This window comes from Drosophila erecta, unplaced genomic scaffold (genome assembly GCF_003286155.1).
Source record: "Drosophila erecta strain 14021-0224.00,06,07 unplaced genomic scaffold, DereRS2 tig00000055-arrow-pilon, whole genome shotgun sequence".
In the NCBI taxonomy this organism is placed as follows: Eukaryota; Metazoa; Arthropoda; class Insecta; order Diptera; family Drosophilidae; genus Drosophila; species Drosophila erecta.
Genome location: NW_020825200.1, coordinates 440,475 through 458,286, shown reverse-complemented (window position 1 = coordinate 458,286; position 17,812 = coordinate 440,475). Strand labels below are relative to the sequence as shown.

The following is a 17,812-nucleotide window of genomic DNA, read 5'->3' as shown; positions in this document are numbered from 1 at the left end:
TGTTAAGGGCCTCGTTAATGACTTTGTAGGTTTTATTGGATGATTGCCGGGCTATAGACGCTTTGCCTACCCTTCGCAGTTGGGGTGTCAAGCGGGGAAAGGCAACAACTTGTGAAAAGGGTTAATGAGCCCGCTATGCAGATGACTCAAGTAGAATTTGGGCAAGACATTGATAGTTCCTAAATAAGTGTATATAGATTCAGTGAAATACAACGTGATCTTCCGAATATCATGTATCACAAAATGTTTATCATATCATTGCTCGTAGCCCAATAAAATGCAATGAAAGCTGCTTTCCGTCCACGATGAAACAACTGAACTCAACCCAGCTCTTGCCATTTCCGAGCAGACCTAACAGATTCCATTCCTTGATAACCACTTCATTAGGCTTGATATAAGCGGGCCTTATACATCGACGGATCCATTCCAGCGGCATTTTGCACTGGAAGCTGACCCCCTCCTCGACCACCATTCGCTGCCCAATTTGCTTGTATCGCAAGGCAATAAATAAAGTGTTAATGGCAATTGCATACAAATAGTTTGGTGTTGCCATTATATGGCCATATTATCCCATTGTCGGGCCTTAACAAGAAGTAAACAATGCGACGCTCTCCGAGTTCCATTGCAGATCGGAATAGGGATTGCAGTCGGAGTTGGATCGCGTCCGCTGCACTGCAGCCAATTTCACGCTTCATTTACGGGCGAAATGCAAACAAAAGAGCAGCGACCATCGACCGACGACCGACGACCGACGAGGAGTGACCATTTGGCCGACGAGTTCAATGGACAGCAAGCTCGGACCGGGATCGGGAATACCTGGTACCGAGCACGGTATCTCTCGTCCCCATGTGGCCGTGTCAATCAGCCCGTCGCGCAAGGTGTGCACTTATTATACCCAGTACTCGGGAAGAGCAAGGGCTTGATGTATTTACGCTCTCACCAGAGTAGGATATGATAGGATAGGATTTCACTAAAATTTCAATAAATGCCATTCTTAATCGGAATCCAATTGGAGATGGATCCTTATACGTGAGTATCAGTCCGAAGCATATATGTTTTATAAATCAAATATCTTATAAGGGGATTTTAATGGAAAATATGTTTATAGATATCTGGAGGACTACAACCAGTACGCGGTATTCTCCCGTCGAACTACGTCGGCGTGGACATTCTTCCCCGTTTTGGACTCAATTCGGGTCCACTCTAGGCAGGCTCAGATCGCTCCACAGCGCGAAAGAGACGGAGGCTTAAAGTGAAAGAGTCGCGAATGCGCGCACGTCCTAATGTAATTATTATCTCAACAATTGAATTTCCGGTCCCGACTTCGACTCCGACTCCGACTCCGACTCCGAGCTGTGGCTGTGGGTCTGCATCCACTCCTGCACATGGGACAGATGTCGCGCAAAACGCTACAAATGTGCACTTAATTGCGCAATTAAATAATTTTATTTCTGCTGCGCGTTTTCCTTTTTCTTCTTTTCCCCCATAAGTCGTTCGATGTTTTTCTCCTGGCTGATAGCAAACAAATTGCAGCCAAGTGGCCAAGTGGCCAAGCGGCCAAGTCAGCTCGCCCGGTCCCTATCTGCTGTCCGAGGTGTCTTATTCATTATGACCATTATGCAGCTTAGATAGAAGCATTTGCCAGTTGCCATTTGCCATTTGCCAGCTGGGGGATAAAATAGATTTGAGGTTTGGCGAAGGGGCAGGCCTTTTTATTCCAAAGATGGTAGCCTTTAAGCAACCCTTATAAAAAATGCGAAAACTTGTTCAAATTCGTCTTTTCGAAAATCTTTTTGAAAATGGTGATAGTAAGCTATGTTTATTGGCTGTATAGAACGGCTTGCATTTTAGCTGTGCGCACTTTTTTTGGCCAAGTTATGGACAAAACCCCGATTGAAAATATCCGATTTTTAAAATGTTTATTTTGTGATTTTTTGGTAAAAAATAATCCGTATTTGTTTGATAGCAATAAACATACTTGTCCAAACCTAGAATGTCATACCCCGTTGAATTCGTAACAAAATTCCCTATCCACCTGCATTCAAACCAGAAAACTATAATTTTTTGCCAAATTTTTTGCTTAAAAAAATGCGAAAATTGGTTCAAAATCGTTTTTTCGAAAATCATAAAAATAGCGTTTTCTTAATTATTCTTACAAAACTTAGAATAATATTTTCGGAACAAAAGGTGCTGTTGTTTGGAGGAATGAAAATAATTCTGATTGATCTGATTGATGACTTTGAGGCTTAGGGTTAAAACCTTTGGAAGGTCGATGATTAGAAAGTGAATATTTTGCCTCTGTCCCAACAAACTTGCCCCTCTCCTCCCTGAAACTATACGCAATTTGTGCGGTTATTATCTATGGAATTTACCCTAAAAAGTTACCCAATTACAACCATTACTTCGGCATAGATTTCCCTCACCCACGAAAAGCCGAAGTCGGTGAAAATGGTGTAGCAAACGAAACGCAACTGTAAACGATACCAAATTATATTTAATTACGTGCGATTAGTTAGGGTTACTGGAGTCGCGCGATGAAATGTTGGCGATAAGGCACCGCCCGTCACCTGGCCCATAAATAGTACACCAACTATTCCAGAGCCCAGAGCTCAGAGCCCAGCCCCGCATTAATTCAATTACAAATGGCTGCGGCGGTTCGCCCAGCGAGCAGGGCGTGTGACATAATCACCCAACAAAACTGTCGCTTGATGGCAGCTAGACGTACATAACGCCCCCGGTTGATGGCCGAGTACCAGGTATTGCTGCTGCTTCGGCTGGCATTTCCTTGGCCCTCCCCCAGATCATTATTTGGTAATTTGATACGACGATTTGTCTGGCTTTCGTTGCTTTGTCGGATCCGACGACATTGCATTTTCACTCAATTGTCGTGTAGGCCCGAAATTGACTTGGGCGGAAGCGCGTTATTAACTGGTTTATGCAACCCAAAATCGCCAGATTTCCAGCCAGCGATAAGGCCCTCTGCTTGGCTGGTTATGTATACACGAGTATATGCAGGTTCACATTCCTGGCCAATAAGCGGGCGGCAATTAAAACGAAAGCGAAGTAATTTCATTTGTTCGTAAATCTAATTGTGGAAACTCTCCCATGGCCTCTGCCTCCCTGGCTTCCTGGCTTCCTGGCCTCCTGGCGAAATAAAATGTGAAATGCTCTGGTAATTAGTGCGTGTACCGAGTACTGCTGTACTGGTCTTAATTGCCCCCTGACCCCTCCCCTGGATAACCGACGTAGTTCGACACTTGGTTTTCGTTCCATTTTGAGCGTATTGTGGAATTTGGCAAAACAAAAATTTCATTTTTCAGATAATTTGAGTTTAATGCGCATGGATTAAAATTATTACATTTTATCTTCATATTGTTTCAAGTAATTAAATATAATTACAGTTTCCCATACCAAGCGTGCAGAGTCAAAAAATGAAAATTCATGTGGAATAAAATGTCGATTTTGTAAAAACTCGTAATTATTTATCCGTGCCTAATTAAACATAATTTAAGTGCTTGATTTGACCGAAATCTTCATTTCAAGAACGTAAAGTTTGAATAAGCTAGACACAAGAATAATACAACTACTTATTTACATTTAAATTACATCTCATCAACACTTAAAATTAAGGTAAATTTATTATTTATTAAACTGTGGCTAATGAGTTATCTCAATGGCCAGGGATAAAATATATTCGTATTTATTCTCAATCGGGGGTGACCTCCAACGTGGTTTTCATTAAAGGTGACCCCGAACGAAATGAAGTCATCGCTGTCGGTCACCGTCTTCTTTCTTATCTGCCAAAAAATGACTTAGCTCTCCGGTCGTCCAGTCTGGGTTTCACTTTAGTTCCGGACAGTGGCATCTGTCTATGGCTACGCAGCACTTTGGGATCAGAGTCCTCGCTTATCCCTTTTCTCCCCTCTTCGTCCTTCTGCCCACGCTGCCTCGATCAGCGCATTAGTTGTATTTTATATAATTGATTAATTAGAGGCCGGCTTCTGGTGCTCGGAATCGAAGGGAACGAGGGAGCCTTGTGGCCGTCTGGAGCTATCGCTAGAATTATAATTGGCTTGGGCCGGGGGCAGTGCCATAAAAGATGTAAGATATATGGATGTGTTGTCCCTAATGCTAATATCCCGCATTGTGTTGCTGCCTGTCGGCAATTTGTTTGTTCTTCGGGTGCCCAAATTGATTTTATTGACTTGTAAATGATGTTGAGAGCCCGAAGCAGTTCCTCTTCCTTCTTTCCCATTTTTGACTGGTTCCGTATGGCGTATGGCTGATACGCCTCTCTTTTGGCTGTAGCTGCGGCTCGTTAACCTAGGATTGTTTCCTTGGTGGCTGCCTCTTTTGGCCTTTGCCTCTGCTCCTCCTGCTTGCCAATCGATGGGTAGTTTGCATATTTAATTTATTGATTTCACGCGGACTCTGGGCGAGTACCGCGTGCCCCTTGCGGTTCTTTGTGGCGCCGGTTGCAGCATTAAGATGGGGTTCAAGCATAATTACTTTTTGTAATTAGCTGCAGGTCCAAAGGGAGCCGAGCGAAAAGTTGGCTACGAGGGGCATAAAGATTGATAACGAGCTAATGAATGTAAATTTCATACGTGGCTTGTCAGCCAGTCCGTCACTCATTCTGGAGGAGGAGGCAGATGCCCCTTCATTTATGAGTTGCAAAGCCATTTCTGTGGCCCACACCTAAATTTTAATTTAGCGCTAAGTTCGGCTTCCGTTTCGCAAAAAATCAAGCATGGTGGTCGGAAACTCTTTGGGGTACAGTAGAGACTAGCTTGCAACAAATAACACAGCTCACTACGAAGCGGAAAAATATATATTCCACGTTTGAAAGAGGTTGTAGGAGACTAACACTTTTTTGAATTGAAACTTTTGAAATATGTTTTTATTTACACTCCCTCTATACCAACAAAGCATTCAAATGAAATGTGAACATGGAGAAATCCCAAGCTAGCGGCTCCTACACGCCTATTCCCACTGCCCCCAGTTAACAGCCCTGCCAAGAAGTTAGTGCGAGTGAGCCAATGCAATTACGAGTATGCTGAGACTTGCCAACATATATTGGTAATTAAATGGATGGGCTGAGCTTGCCTCGGAGGGAGATCTTCGAGAGGACGCCGAGTCCGAAAGTCGGCAAGGCGACATTGACAAATGAGTTCATCAACAGCCCGAGCAGTAGCTCCCAACTTCTTTTCCGATTTCGGAAGGAGGTTGGAAAGGCGAGTTAAGATTGTGTAGAGTGAAAAGCGATTTATTTTTCGCCATTTGTGGCTTGGTGCGGTCGTTTAATAAACAATTTAATAGCGCGCATAAATTTTTCCAGCCATCATACTTATAATAAACCCATTTGTCTTCGGAGCGGCCAGCTCCCATACAGGTAGCCCCCTTCCCTCGGTTCCCGAGGTGATGGTTATTAAATTATGCGGCTCAAGCGTAAAAATAAACCGTAGCAAATGAGAATGTAGGACGCACCTCCACCTCCATCTGCGCCTCCATCTCCACCTCCACCTCCAGACACAGACCCAGAAACATACCCAGACTCTCCTAACGAGCCCTAATAGCGGGAAGAGGCTCTCTTTCCTATATAGGGAAATATGTATATATACCTCGCCGACTTTCTACCGCGAGTCGGCTCCAATTAATCAGGGGATATTCGAATAAATCAAGAGCCGTAAAATGACACAGCGTGAGATGCACAGAGAGATGAATATTTAATTAGGAACAAATTAAAAATGCAAATAAAGTGGAACTACCATGGCGACTCCTTTTATTATTAATCGATAGACTCTCATAATTAGTTGGCCATAACAACGATGACCCGTGGAGCGGTGATCTTGGCCTCTTCTCCGTCATTTGGGTATTATTAACGTCGTGGGGCTTCTTTTGTGGTTCTTTCTATTAGCTAATTGAAGATCGACGCTGTGGCTTTGATTGCCATCTGTTGTGGACGCGTGCTAGCGGATTTTGTACCCCCCGTCTAATTTACGGGGCTACCAGGGAAACTCTTCTTGCCGCTTTATCTCTTCAGTGGTACTAGTTCGGTGCGAAGGCAGTTAACAATTTTGTCTGGGGCATCTGCAAATGGAATGGGGACAAATCACTGCTCAACTGCCCCTAACAAGTGAAATCGAGCCGGAAACGAGGCCATCTGTTATTGTTAGTCACTTATTTATTTATTTCTAGCGTAAAACGACAGACAAATTGATTTTAATTGAATATGATTGACGTCCGTTTCTGGTGCGATATCTGCCTGTCCAAAGTGCCATAATCTCAAACGGTTTCAATGGTTTTGGGAACTCATCGCGGTTAGCCCTCGACCTAATCTCATCAAGTAACTATCAGAGCAAACACAACATTCGTATGCTTTTTAATTAAACAGAATGCCGATTGCCGTCTTTTCGTAGATTCTTGAAAAGGAATCCAATCGAAACGAATCCAGAACCATTTTTGTTTAAGCTGAAACTTTAAACTTTTCAGGTGGAACGAGCAATCGCTATTTATTCCATTAGTATTGCGTTTTCACGCACTTGTTCCTGCTTTAAATGTTTAATTGAGATTTAATAATGTTGCAATCGAACCCAACATTAGAGATCATTCGATCGTACCTAATATTGCACTGGTGCAGAACTCTAAGTGCGATACAATAATTGTGGCATGGGTTAGCTATCATTTAATTAGGGCGCAACCATTGCCAGTGCTTAGCGTCCATACGCCCGCTTCTTAAGAAGCCAGAGAAGAACAACTTAATTAAGGTTCGATCGACCGATAGAGAAGTGAAAGATCGTTTTCGGTGAAGCCAAGCAGAGGCATCAAGCAATTTGTATTCAGGTATCACACAGCAACAAGTCATTTCACACTTTGATCACGCTGCTGCAGCTGCAATCCGGCAACCCAGGAACCCGAGAACCCAGCAACCCGGACCACTGTCCTGGCCCAAAGCCTTGAAGCCCGGCCTTAAAAGGATCTGCGACTCGGCTGTGTACGACTCTGGAATGCGCCTACTTGCATATATTAGTCGAATATCGAATGGCAAAGCGAGTCGGTCGCCGGACTCGTCGAAGTCCGCACCTTCGCAGTAATTAACTTGTTTCAATAATTACGCATGCGCATTTGCACATGTTGCAATACTCTCCCGCCCCTGTCCTGCCCCGCCCACTTGTTACAGCCTGCTACAAGATTTTTGCATTGCGTGTGCTACGCACGGTCTGTGCAGCGCACCTCCTCTTTGGACAGGGTATGATGTGCGAATTGCGGAGTTTGGCAAGCAAAATTTAAAGCCAGCCATAGTCCAGCAAATAGTCCACTTTATGAACACATTACAACCTATCTTGTACCCAAAGTATACTGCGAATTACACGCTCAAAATATTCAAGGTAAGCTTATGCGTGTGCTAAGCTACATCTTTTTGATAGGGTATTCTTCTGCTGCCATCCCAAATGACTTCCTTGCCAAACGCATTCGATTGGAATGTTTGTTTTGGCTGCAAATTTATGCAGCAGACGTCGCTTATTAAGAATTCGTTGCCCTGCCACAGCCTCTTGCTTGGGGTCCCCTTTCGTTACCGCTGTACAAGATCCAGTTCCTATTCCTCTCCAGCGGCTGCCACATCGATGTCCGTTCGAGGTGGCAGTGGCACTTAATTATTAATAGCATTACAAACGGGGTTCACTGGGTCACGAAGCGTACATATCAGGGGGTTTTTTAAATAAGGAACAAGGATCCCCTTGAGATCTCAATTTTCGGACTGATACACTGCTCGACATGTCTGCTATAGACTTCGACTTGATGACTTCGATCACCATTGCCAATGGGTGACCTCGCCGTACTTGGGTGCACACCCAAGTTTTCCTTTGCCTTACGCACTTTTCCAATTAATTTCATTTCCGTTTCGTAGTCGCGGTCTCGAAACACATGTTTCAATCTTCAAAAGGTAGCGAAAACATAGAATCAATAATTAAGAAATGTCGAACATAAAACGAGAGGCCCGCGTCATGTGATAAGAGGAGTACAGTGCTGTCCCAAACCTGCGACTTATTTTCGGTGCTCGCGTGACAAATCATAATTGATTGTTCGCTTAATTGAATTGGAGTCTGATAAGGAGAAGCATTCCTCCGGGCAGGTGATCGTAATGGGCCCCCAAAAAGATCAATGACTCACGGCCACCCATCAAAGCCACACGTGACTCATGGTACATCCAAGAACACGGGATAGACAACACTAATAAATTGTTAATGGCTGTATAACAGCTCAGAGTGTACGATATAGCCCGATATGACGGGTCGTAAAACCAACGAGAACCGTAACCACAGATAGCCGAAGTTTGCCCGAGTTTGCCGGAGGGTCGAGGACCTGGGGCATTAGTCACCGGGTGAACTGGGGACTGGGGAACTGGGGATTGGGAGTTGGGAAAAGCTGCTCCTGCATAAGGACCTCTGGCTGTCAACCACAGATCAACTCATCAACATTGACAGGCGTTTCGCCAACGGCGATCGGAGATCGGATCTTTATGGCCATTGGCCTTTGCAATTGACGCGTGATTGGCATTCGATCTGTGACTGTCCCTCCCCGATCCGCGGTCCTCGACTCCTCGACATCAGCACTCAACGTCCACTCAACGTTCTGAGGCCCCAAGATAGGCATGGGCGAAACGAGTTCCTCTGAACAGGACCAAACTAATCGATCGACGGATGGATCGATCGTCGGATCGTTTTTAAGGTGTCACCTACTTTGTATGGAGAGTGTGCGACCACTTGACAGTCATTTAGCAATGCATATTCAATTACAACTAAGTGGTGGATGGAGTGTCGCTATTATAGGGTTTATAAATGGTTATTGATGGCAAAAAGCAATAGACAAACAATATCAATTTTAGATCACATTTTTCGCTTTGTTCCGTTAAACATGCCATATAGTTGCCGTCGCTTCTTTGGCTCATTCGCTCTGTTCCCTTCATCCCCCATCTACCCACCACTTTGTTGGTAATCAGAAAGCCCAACAAACATTCAAACAATCCCAGAGGTAGCTTATTTAATTTGACTCAAAATCAACTCTTCCATTAGGCGGAGGCTTCGTTTCAAATTGCGCCGGCAACACCTGCCGCGCTCTCTTTGCTGTTCCGATGGGCAACGCCCCTTCGACGGAGTCAGCCAATCGGAGGGCTCCATTTCGAGAGAGTTGCCTCTTCTCGGTGTTGGTGTGGAGTGGGAAGTTGTTCATTGACGTGGTTTCTTGTTGCTGTTGTTGCTGCCGCTGTCTGTGTTGTTGCCTCGGTGGTGTTTGGTGTTTGGTGTTGTTGTCCCCGACAGGCAATTTACATGAAATCAAAATGAAACGCATAAAGGGGACCAGAGAAGTGAGAAGTTCCCACTTGGCCGACTGTCGAATGTGCTTAAATCACTTAATAATAGTGCACAAAATGGTGCAGTCAAAAGTGCATAAAACAAAAATATTTTCTGAACTGGATTGTGATTTTTTATTTTTATTAAAAAACAAACATTACGACTGACGACTATGATATACGACTATGCATAAAGATAAGTAACTACCTGATCCCAAATGAAGAGCCCTTTTCTGGTGACCATGGTTGTGATAAGCTGATAATAATGAGATCCCCTTCGTTTTCGATATACCACACCACGCGATTTCCCTGCCAATAGCGCATTTCCATCTTCGAGCGTTCCACTCAACTTTTGTTTACTTAAACTTTTACCATTTTGGGGTAGTGTTAAAGTGGCCGCCAGTTGCAGATGCCTTCTGTCCCCTGAGTTCCCTGAGCTCCTGAGCTCCCCGATATCCCCAATATTCTCCCTATTCTGTAGTGGGCGGCAGGCAGCCCTCTTGGTTGAGGCCGGGATCTGGCCGCTCGTTTGATATATTTTACGGTGCCATTGGCAGAGCTGATTGTTTTTTAAATTGTTTCTGCACGCGATTCGTGTTTGTCGGGTTTATGGCTGTAATAGCCACGGACAACATTGTTGTTATTGTTCTGCTCTGTGCCCCGGCCATTGTTGGTGTTGGTGCAGCATAATTTAATTTGAACGCATATGGGACCCAAAGTGGGTAATTGAATAAGTTTCGCTGCCGCCCATCGCAATTGGGTCCTTGGAACTCGGGTTTATTTTTTCTAAATTTGATTAGCGCCACGACTCGAAAAACTATTTTGCACGTTCGCGAAAATTCGCGTGCGGAGGGGCTTAAGGGTTCTTCGGGGTGTACATATGTATATACTCGTATGGTAATTTATTTTCTGGCCAGCTTAGCAGACTGCTTGCCACTCAAATTGATATGTAAACGTGGGGGGATTTTTAATGTAGCCGAACAGTTTGCGGAGTGGAGGTAAATTTGCACACTCGACTCGTGTAAGCTTCGATTTGTATTTGTTTGCCGCGAATTTTCGGAGAGCAGAACAAATCAGCGGGAGCCACGCCCTCGGATAAATTTGATTGCAAGTGCTGTGGCTTGTAATCAAAATCGATTTCTCATTTTTGCACACTTCCCCTCGTCAAAATTGCCATCAATTTAGGGGCCTCCTCACGTCCGAATCGGAGGAAATTGTTTCTAATGTGATTAAGGTCCATTCATTTGCTGCATTATCTGGCAAAAAGGTTCGCTTAAGGTCAGACACTTGATTAGAGTAACCTTTTCGCTTATGTTCGGCTTTTGGTGGCTGTCATTGAACTTGAACTGGGGCGGAAACGAATTCCAAGCGTATACTTAGCCAAAAATTGCGAATGAAATTTTGCTAACTGCCTGAGAGCTGAAATCACGGGCCTTGCCTCATTAATCATGCTGAAAATAGAAAGTATTGCTTAGGCGGCGATTTAATTAATTTGATTAGCATTAACCGTTTGAATGCGAATTATGAATTAATTTACCCCCTATCGAACTCCCTCCCGCCTTTTGATTTTTTAGGCAAAACGAGTTCGTTGCCTAAGTCTTTCGTTCCGACTCTCTTCCTTGGCTGTCTCGCAGCATTCAAGACTTAATCATTTTGACATGTCTTGCCTTCATTTGCATAATTTTGAATAACGTTTAATACCGAGACACGCCCCCAAAGATACCGCTTTGAGTAGGGCGTGGGTCAATCTCGGCGATAGACAATTATTTATCGAACTGATCATGAATATGCAGAATGCCGCTATTAATTGGACAGCTCACAAGATTGTTAGCTTCTTGAATACGGCAATGAATGTGGACCACGCTTGGCTGCGTCTGAAACGCTTAATTACTTCCAAACACTCGTCTACAAAGAATGAACACCAACTCATTTCGGCGAATCTGAATGTGTTTTTAGTCTTTTCAACTTGTCCTGTTTAATACAACATGTTATAAAAAAAGCTTTTCTGTTTTACGTTTCATTACTTAAGCTTTCCATGCTGCGTTTGAAACCCTTCTGTTGGTATTCATATTTGCCTAGTTTTGGGGTAATGCGAACCTTGCGGAACACAATTTCTTTGATTGATTTTAATGGTTAGGGAATCTTGGTTGGGCGGTCTCATTTGGAATCACTCTACTCCCATGTAAATGCCATGGAATTCAATTAATAACCCACTAAGTCCATGTGAATCCCCCGAGAGGCGGAAGGGGAGTGGCTACCTACAGCAAAGCCCATGCCCAGTCATGCTCGGCTTGTTTGGCTTGGAGCTCTTCAGCTTTGCCGACGGTTCCAGCGGATCCCATCCAGCGAACCTCTCTCCACGTCAGCCAGACGGACAAATGTTTGCACAACACACGATAATGATGACAAGCCAAATTAGCTACTAATTTTCACACACACACGCAGGCAACAGAACCTCGAAAAGGGTCAGTCGGAGCGCCAGGACCTCACACAGCTGACGTTCGTTAATTTCTGGCACCGGAAGTTGGAGCGAGGGAGATCCAAAGTTGGCTGCAAATTGCCATAAATCAGCATTTGATTATCCTTTGGTCCGCCTAATTTTACCTCTCAGCTAATTTTCTGCTTCCTCCCGCTCTTTCAACATCGATGTCATGTGCGTGCTGGTTTGTTTTTAATTTATTAATTACTAGGCGGTCCTTCTGCACTGCCTGGTCGGAACTGGAATCCCGCTATTAGCGAAATCCTCTGATCTTCTTTGTGGGTGATCCACCCATTAGAGATGAGCCGTAGCTCACGGTTGCCTTACGCTAAGAAGCCTGTTAAAGGACGAAAATATATTGGAGGGTACCTCAAGGTTCCTTAAAGCTATTAATAATTTTGAAGACGAGATTGATAAATTTTTAAGTATTATTTATTTTCGCGATGACAATTTGAATATTAAGTCCAAATGTCTCTCCTTCTTCAGCTTTCCTGCTAAACGGCGGCTGTCAAGCATTCCAGCCAACTGCCACTTGGCTACCCAAAAAGCCAGAGATCTTCTGGAGGAGACCAGATCCAGATCACCTCGGGTGGTCGGAGGACGTCACTCAAATTGAAGTCCGGCAAATGAGATTTGCCGGCACTGGAGTGTGGAGCATGCAGAGAGGGCGAATGGAGTCCATATCCGCAGCCCAATCTTCATCATCTTCGTCTGCTAGTTGGAGTTGTTGGATTTTTAATTAAGCGTGGCCTGCACCCGAGGCTTTTCGTCGAGTAGCTCTTCTGGACACAGGAAAGTACGGCGCGCTCAGTGGAACAGGTCTTGTTAGTAATTTTTAATTTGAGCTCTTCTGACAGCCAGCTGTCATATAAATTTAATTGAATTTACATTTTTATTAATTGCCAAGTCTGCTAGTGAGCCAAGTCTCGATCTCGTAGTGCTACCCGTTGGCATGAATGGGAGATGAGTTGCTAAAGCCGACTGGCTACTCATCAGACATCAGCCCATCCCCATCCACATCAACATCCCCATCCCCGTCCACTTCCACTCTGTGAATGAATTTAATTTGAGATGATTTGTTGATGGTTTCGTTGTGGTGATTTCTTGCTGACTAATTTAATGTGATTTTTAAATTGCCAGCCGACCGAGGCTGAGTGTGTGGCCTGCGCAGGGGAATCAGAATCTCATCGGGAGATTGATTGGGCTCATGGAGTGGGGGCAGCATTTTTACGGAATTAATGAGATGACACGCCTCTCGCTGGGATGCGAAACCCCCTCGCGATCATTATGAACTAATCTAATTTGCAAGCCCGGCGATGACAATCGAAGACGGAAGAGCAGCCTCCTCGATCCTTGGACACATCCACCTGGGCAACTGCGCTAACGAGGAGGCTCCTCTTCCAAGACCCCCTCCAGTTTAATTCGCAAATCAAACAACCGCAGGGCAGAAATCGGAAATTCGCGCATAAGTAAATTAAAAATAAATTTATGTCCCGACCAGTGAGGGGTCAGGAAACGAATGTCCAGAGGGATGGAGCATGTGTTAACCGGTTTCGGGACGATCGCGAATGCAAATCCAATTAAAATTTCCCAACCGATCGATGGGCGAGGGGTGGAGGGCGGATCGCATCCTGCGAATGGCGCTAAGCCGTAAAACGAAGCTGTGCGCTGATTTAAAACACTGCGGGGCGTGCTTATTGATTAAATACAAATTGCATTCATTCATCATCAGCTCTAGGGGCTGCTTGATATTGGTGTTTTTAGTGTAGATGCTCTGGCTGGCAATTAAATTACGATTTGAGGTAGATGCTCCGCTCGTTTGGCAAATGAAATCCAATTACACAGCCCTCAAAAATAGAGAGAGTGAGGAAAACTGAAATCTGGTTTGAATCCCATCACATTTCGCGCCAAGGGCTGCCAACCTGGTTGAATGGTTCTGTGGCGTTAGTGCGATTTCGTAGATAATCATTTAATCGATTCATGTCGATTAACCATCGATAATTTTGTATATTGTTTTGTATTGTTGTTTACAAATTGATCGTTTTTATGTTACGCAGTTTGTCCATGCTGAACGATATACACGGAACTAAACTACAGATGATTCAGTAACATCGAATACTTCTCTAATGCTTTGAATAAAACTGCAACAATCCGTCAGAGGCGTAGTAAATTGATGAATACCAAGGTCTGCGTAGAGAACAATAGTGGAATTCAGTGGCAATGCCAGGTACCAGTGACACACGACGTCTGGTGGACGCCCAAGACGAGGATGACGAGATTCTGGGCACGGAGGGCAGCTTTGTGCCCGCTTTCCGTCCGCAGGACCACCAAGCGGATGAGCAGTGCCTCATGGAGCGGCAGCAGGACGAAGTAGTTTTGGTGTCCAACGAACCCGCCAGCGGACGACTCTTCACCTATCTCGTGTTCTACCTGCTGGGCATTGGCACCATGACCCCGTGGAATTTCTTTGTTACTGCGGAAGATGTAAGTTTAACAAGTGGAAATTTCCGCACCCGCATCCTAGTCAATTTAACTGAACTTCGGACATGTCAATCCCAAACAGCAGAACAACTGGGCCAAGCGCAATTCTAAGGCGCGCTGCTTATCAGCTTTGTCGTCGTTTTTTTACGACCCACACTGAGACGATAACTCTCTTTTTGATTTTCTTTGTTTTCCGCTGACTCAAACTTTAACCGTGTCTGTTTCTCTTTCAGTACTGGAAGTACAAGTTCCGAAATGCATCGATCAATAACACAGATCTGGACGACGGGCTCACCCCCCTGCAGAAGAGTTTCACCTGCGACTTGACCCTGACGGCCACTATTTCCGGAACTACCTTCCTGCTGCTAAACGCAATTTACGGACACCATGTGTCCCTGCGCACCAAGATGCTAGGAACGCTGTGGATGATCCTCATCCTTTTTGGGGTTACAACTAGCTTCGTAGAGATCAACACGGACACGTGGCAGGAACAGTTCTTCCTTATCACGCTCATCATTGTGGTGCTGCTAAATAGTGGGTACCTAACCCAATTCACTGAGTGATAACTTAATATTTATTTTATACAGTATCTGCGGCTACAATGTCGGGAGCCCTTTACGGAGTCGCAGGGCTATTTCCCTCCGAGTTCATGACCGCTGTGGTTAGCGGACAGGCTCTTGGTGGTATCCTCACTGCCCTGGCCTTCATTCTTGTGCTTGCATTCGACACGGGTCCCAATACCACTGCATTCATCTTCTTCATTGTGGGAGGAGTGCTCATCCTGCTCTGCATTGTGTGTTACATAATCCTGGCTCGACAGCCTTTCTTTAGGTATTACCTCGAAGGTGGCGACAAGTACAACGTCATCCGGGCAGTGCCCTCGCACAACCGCAATGAAAGAACGGAGCCTATGCCGCTCGAGCCTATTTTGCGACAGGTCATGTCGAAGATCTATATGCATGCCATTACCCTAGCGCTTCTTTATACCACGTCGATGTCTGTTTATCCGGCAGTTACCGTGCTAATGCAGTCTGAGTATGGCCACAGCGAGTGGACAGGTAAACATAAAACTTTTTTTTCTTGGTCGTGAGTTATATACGGATTTATTGCAGATGTTTATTACCTACCTGTCGTGAACTATCTGATATTTAACTGCGGCGACTATTTTGGCCGTCTGTTTGCTGGCTGGCTGGAGCGACCAATAAACCAGAACACTTCACTACTATTTACTGTAGTGCGCATGGCGTTTGTTCCGTTTTTCCTGTGCTCAAACTCCAGCGAACACAGCTTTCTGCCAGTTTTGGTAAAACACGACTATTCTTTCATAGCGATGATGGTGATGTTTGCCTTGTCCAACGGATATTTTACCAACATTCTACTCATAATGGCACCTAAAAGCGTAAAGCAGCATGAAAAGGAGCTGGCTTCTTCGATAATGGCAGCTGCTTTGAGCTGTGGCATGGCTGTAGGATCACTGCTCAGCCTTGTATTTGTTCAAATGCTTTGATTCAGCCAACCAAATAAGTCTGTCCCCTTGGTGCCTTAGTAATTTTCAGAATCTTATGCTTTATAGTGATATTTAACTTAATATTGGTTGTTCTTCCGAGTACGCGGCGGTGTTAATTGTTTTTGTGATTCTGTAATTCCAAATTTTACTTAGTTTAAATTTTTTACCAAGTTTACTATATCGGAATCCCTAGATGTAAGGTTTAACGTTTTCATTATATACTAGGAATAAGACGATTTAAAAAAATGTAGAACGATTAATTTTTCTTGTTTAGCGTTTATTTTGGGTTTTCTGCGGATCACAACAACAATGTGGATAGATTTTATTGGATTGATCTTGTCATTAATCATTGAATTAACTAATGAACTCCATTGTAGCACTGTCTGTGAAGAGTTTCAAATGTTTAAACTATATTTTGACCAAAAATCTAGTCGCGAAAATCGAATCACTGATTCTGAATGTGCGAATCATAATTTAATTTACGAAATCAGGTAAAACTTTTGACCGACAAAGAACATTTTTACGTGTTACTCAAAAAGTAGGCAGCATCTTGTGTTGATACGGGCAACCCGAGAATTTACACCTTTTAAACTTTTACAGGCGTTATTCTCATAGGTGGTGCATAAAAAGGTCCTGAACTGATGAAAGACCGTTAGCGGACCTAGTTTTTTGGCTAACTTATGGAACGTTATTGTTTTTCTCTGATCTCGAACAACAAATGTCAATCACATTGAAATGGAAACATTACCGAGAAAGCAGACTAAATACGGGAACAATTCATTTGAACATTAAGTGTACCATAATAATTTGGGTTCATTTTACTATCTTTAAGAAAACTTTATCTTATGTTCTTGCTAACATCAAGAGTTTAGATTCGGTAAACATTTTATATGTGCCTTGGCAATATTATTGCAACATGGGGTTCGGTTCCTCAATATTTATGTAGATTTATGTATAACGCTAGGGTGTCTAAACATTTATTTAACTAGATTATGTTATAGGCAACAACAAATTCGTTAGTTGCTCTGCTCGAAATATATTCAGCTCCTCCGCAAGGGCCTACATTTTTTCTGTATTTACTTGTTTATTCATATTTCCTTCGAAATCTTATGCTGTCCTTCGGTTTGCTGGTGTTTGACACCGATTTTGCTTTTCAATTTAAATTTCATTTTCGTATAAGTTTATGACATTATCGTTAACTTAGTTTAACAAACACACGCAAACAACGAACATCGATTAAAGCCTGTTTTTGCAGTGGGTTTTTCGGGTTTCGAGGTGGGTGGGGTGGGGTGGCATGCAAATGATAGTCTGCGGGTAATAAAGCAACTACTACATCAAAGGTAGGGATAGCAAAAAACATCGACAGCACACAGATACGGATGCAGATACAGTCGATCGAGTAATGCTTACATACGTACAACACCAAAACTATTTAAATGTTTGCTGAGTTGCTACAATGTTAATGCTGCTGTATTGGATAAGTTCAGCCAATTGCACAATTACACAGAGATAGACACCGAGTGAGATAGACAATAGACATCCGGAGAAACACACACGTACATACTGTCAGCAGCTAGATACCATACTCTGGATATTGCTTGTTTGCTGTTTGCTAAGTGAATATATCGTATCTTGTGGAACATTCGTTATACGAAATCTACGAAACACGCACATCAAAAATTACAACATCAATCGGGAGTAAGGGGACCAACTGTGAGCGATACAGATCGAGCTGTGGCCCGTCATTTCGGTTTGAGGAAGATCATGAGTCGGCTCTTGAGTAAGAATTATGGGAATTACAACATTTAAGGTGGTTCTGCCGTCCAGTGAAATGTATTTTCAACATTGTTTTGATTACTCTCATAGTGTTCGTTTAGATTACGTACTCATATGTATGTTGTGGGCTATGTTTGAATTTTGGATTTTGTTACAAGGCAGCTTAGGTTTATTTGAATATCTTCATATTTTTTGTTTGATTACCTAAGCAGTGGTG

At 43.8% G+C, this 17,812-nt stretch overlaps 1 protein-coding gene across 1 annotated transcript; it reads left to right on the top strand.

Annotated features, from left to right (window-relative positions):
- The first annotated feature begins 13,808 nt into the window (after positions 1-13,808).
- LOC6543007 (equilibrative nucleoside transporter 1) lies at positions 13,809-16,079 on the top strand. Its single transcript, XM_001968126.3, has 4 exons — positions 13,809-14,315; positions 14,546-14,846; positions 14,900-15,370; positions 15,425-16,079. Exons 1-4 carry the CDS (start codon positions 14,052-14,054, stop codon positions 15,817-15,819), a joined length of 1,431 nt encoding a protein of 476 aa, XP_001968162.1. The 5' UTR covers positions 13,809-14,051; the 3' UTR covers positions 15,820-16,079.
- The last annotated feature ends 1,733 nt before the right edge of the window (positions 16,080-17,812 follow it).